Genomic DNA, 3,478 nt, shown 5'->3' with positions numbered 1-3,478 from the left:
CCTTCGCGTTTGGTGTTCTTGTTGAGATTGCTCTTCCTGAGGCTGCTATTGATGTTGGTGGCTGGATAAGCTTACTCGACATTGCCAAGTTGTCACACCAGAATCTCTCTCGTGACTCGATAGGAGCTTAGGAAGAAGGTAAGTGATGATAATTGTTTGTACAATGATTTTGTGGGGAGGAGAATGCACTGTTTTTTTTTTATTATCTATCTTCATCTTTTTAGTAATCCTATCACCACCATACATACAACTATGCCATTACCAAATATAAAATTAAGCAAATCTCTCATTTCTATATACGAAAAAAAAAAACAATTGTTTAAATTATCATATTGGTTTTATTTATTTACAATTTGTTTTGTCAAAAATTATTTTCTATTTGAATAAGAGAAGGTTTTCCCAATTTGTATTTATAATTTTTCAATTTTTTCTTCATAGTTTGGAGCTTTGCTTTCACTTGTTGGACAAGATTAGGCTAAATTAGGTTGTTTTTTTTATTTATTTATTCAGGAGCATTGCTTTTATTTTGTTGTACAATATTAGGTTAATTTAGGTGCCCACTAGACCTGATCGAATAAAGTTTCCTGTACCACTTGATACCCAGAAACTCGTTTCTCGATGTTGCCATCGTGGTATTGTACTATTAGTAGATTAGATTAATGTTTATGTAGTGTGTTTCTTGAGTTAACCAATAAACATCACCATCTTTTAAAAAATTGGTTTTATTAGGTCTGTCAAAAAACTAAACTAATCGTTTTGCTCGTATTGTTAATAATAGACAAAAAGAGATGAGTCTTTGTGTATAGTAAAATAGTCTAATAGATTTTGCATGTGACCAAAAAGTATCAAACATAGTAATGATCTGTTCTTTTGTCCATGAAGCCTTAAAAGACAGAGTTTCAGTTCAAGCGTCTTTGGATGGAGTTGCAGAGTCTTGTGATGGCTTCCATTGTTGTGGAGTCTGAGCTTTCTTGATAGAAAGCGCATGAATCTCCTTCATTTCTTCTTCAAGTGCAGCATTCACCATACGGTGCCTCTCCAACAATCTCTTCCCTTCAAACTGTTCAGAGACAACCTCTATCTCAAAACTTGCACCACATCTGCAAAAAAATTAAAACAGTTTAGATGAAAAGTTTTAAGTACCAAGAGATTACACCCTAAGCCGGAGAATTAAAGATGTATGAGATTATAGGAAAATCATGTACTTACCCTCCAGATATGTCAATGACTTCCTGGTACACAAAAAAAAAAAAAAACAATGTTCAGTAAGACATTCCACAAGAAGATCACACTCTTGAACTAAAACAATTGAAAAGAGAAATAGATAGATATTGGAGTAACTTCAATCTTCACATGTTGTAAAGCAATGAAAACTATACATATATCATTGCACTAGAAACAACCTAAGATTTGGTTTTCGAGTTCTAATTCACAAATTAAAACATTGACACATGTAAAACTTCTCGAATAAGAACACTCAGCTCCAAAGTTCCTAATACAACATCATCAGATCCTGAGTTCATACCACACAGTATCAAAATTACACCTAATCTACTCCAACATATACACAGAAAGATAAAAACACATAGTGATGATGGTTAATTCCTAAAGATGGCTAAGACTACAAAACATACTACCCCTCTTTATGGTCCAAATATTAAAGTTTATAGTCTGATATACAAGTGAGCAGTTCAAAAATCTCAAATTTCGCAATTTTAGCAGACCAATCTTCTTCTAAAAGAAACAAAAACATGTATGTGTACTAATCTGAAGATAATTCACTTAGGCGATCAGGGTTTCAAATTTTCCCCCAAAAGTTTCAAACAAAAGACACAACCATATACGCACAGACAACAAAATTTCGAAAGAAGACGCAATCAAAGAGATTAAATCGAAAGAAGAATAAAGCAATTCGAAGAAAACTCACGAGATGAATAGGGTTAAGTTTCGAAGTCAATGAAGCTTCCACTTGCTCCTTCGTCACCATCTCTCTCTCTCTCTCTCTGCTTTCCCAAACGACGTTTCCCTCAAATCCCTAATTACTACTTTATCGAATTAGAATATTAAACCAACACTATTTGGTTTTGGTTTAGCGAAAATTACGGTTTATTTTGGTTCAATGTTTCAATTGGGATTTAATTCGGTTCTCGACAAATAAAAATAAGTAACTAGGGTTTAAGCAGTGCTTTCCTTTGTACTTCACTTCGTCTTCTTCCTCACTCCTAAAACCCTAAAAAAAAAGTCTCTCCATTTTTTCTCACCGGAAGCAGTAATCATCACTTCTCCCACCATGAAATTGAGATCTCTACCATCCAAATCTCTTCTCTTTCGCCTCTCTTCTTCCTCCTCCACAACCCAATCTCCCCATCGAGCCATCGCTTTTCTCGTCACTAACCTTCATTCCTCTCCATACTCCACCACCTCCGGCTCCAGCTCCGGATCCGGATCCAGCCATTCTACTTCAAGACGTCCTCAGCACGACGAAGAGTCTCGATCCGTTAGGGTTCCGGTCTGGTGGGACTTCCAAGACTGTCCTTTGCCTGTGGGAGCCAATGTCTACAAAGTAGCACAGTCCATCACAGCGGCTATCAGAAACAGCGGAATCAAAGGTCCTATCACCATCACTGCCTTCGGTGACGTCTTACAACTCCCCAGATCAAGCCAAGACGCTCTCTCCGCTACTGGGATCAGTCTCACTCATGTTCCTAACGGTGGTAAGAACAGTACTGATAGATCTCTGATTACTGATCTTATGTGTTGGGTTTCTCAGAACCCACCACCAGCACATCTCTTGCTTATCTCTAGCGACAAGGAGTTCGCGAGTGTGTTGCATAGATTGAGGATGAGCAATTACAACATCTTGCTTGCGAGCAAGTCATCAGCTCCTGGTGTTTTGTGTAGTGCTGCTTCGATTATGTGGGATTGGGATGCGTTGATCAAAGGAGAGTGTGTTACTGGTAAGCATTTTAATCAGCCTCCTGATGGTCCTTATAACTCTTGGTATGGTCACTATAGGATTCCTCTTCTTGACCCTTTTGCTATTGCAACTACCACCACTGAGCAGTCGTCTAGTGTGAAAATTGAAGAAGTTTCCGAGTCTTGTACTAATTCGAGTTCTGTTAATCTTCGTCGTATTCCGAAAGAAGTTGTTGACAAGATTCGTATGGTATTGAGTTTATGTCCCAAGGGGACGCCTATTACAGAACTACGAGCTGAGCTGACTAAGAGCAACGTGGCTATTGATAAAGATTTCTATGGACATAAGAAGTTTTCTAGGTTTCTACTATCTATGCCAGATGTCGTTAAGGTTACTGCAGCAAGTGACGGCTTGTTTATTGTTCGTGCTGTCGCCAAGAAGACTTCTCCTACACTACTTGATTCTAGTCCTGGCTTGGCTACTGCCGTTGATCAGAATATTAAAGAGAAGGAAACTGCTAATGCTTCATCTCCAAGACTGATTAGTAGTGTAGATCTTGGT

General features: G+C 37.9%; 2 protein-coding genes across 2 annotated transcripts in view; one reads left to right on the top strand and one right to left on the bottom strand.

The window, feature by feature from the left end:
• LOC104708132 (protein BOLA2) lies at positions 744 to 2,046 on the bottom strand. The gene is made up of 3 exons (XM_010424633.1): positions 1,928 to 2,046; positions 1,210 to 1,232; positions 744 to 1,100 (listed from the first exon to the last, which is right to left on the bottom strand). Exons 1-3 carry the CDS (start codon positions 1,985 to 1,987, stop codon positions 905 to 907), a joined length of 279 nt encoding a protein of 92 aa, XP_010422935.1. The 5' UTR covers positions 1,988 to 2,046; the 3' UTR covers positions 744 to 904.
• LOC104708131 overlaps positions 2,144 to 3,478 on the top strand; it is a 3,661-nt gene continuing 2,326 nt past the window's right edge. The window contains exon 1 of the mRNA XM_019228892.1: positions 2,144 to 3,476. Within this exon, the coding sequence (XP_019084437.1) occupies positions 2,291 to 3,476 (1,186 nt within the window). The 5' untranslated portion in view covers positions 2,144 to 2,290. The remainder of the gene's footprint in view (positions 3,477 to 3,478) is intronic.

This window comes from Camelina sativa, chromosome 8 (genome assembly GCF_000633955.1).
Source record: "Camelina sativa cultivar DH55 chromosome 8, Cs, whole genome shotgun sequence".
Classification (NCBI taxonomy): Eukaryota; Viridiplantae; Streptophyta; class Magnoliopsida; order Brassicales; family Brassicaceae; genus Camelina; species Camelina sativa.
Note: the sequence above shows the minus strand (reverse complement) of the source record. Positions and strands in the feature narration are given on the sequence as shown.

Excerpts from the sequence above, each read along its gene's own strand:
- LOC104708132 (XM_010424633.1), bottom strand. The coding sequence starts at position 1,987 with ATGGTGACGAAGGAGCAAGTGGAAGCTTCATTGACTTCGAAACTTAAC. Across the intron at positions 1,233-1,927 it reads AACTTAACCCTATTCATCTC|GAAGTCATTGACATATCTGG; the intron begins GTGAGTTTTCTT and ends TTTGTGTACCAG. Across the intron at positions 1,101-1,209 it reads GTCATTGACATATCTGGAGG|ATGTGGTGCAAGTTTTGAGA; the intron begins GTAAGTACATGA and ends ATTTTTTTGCAG.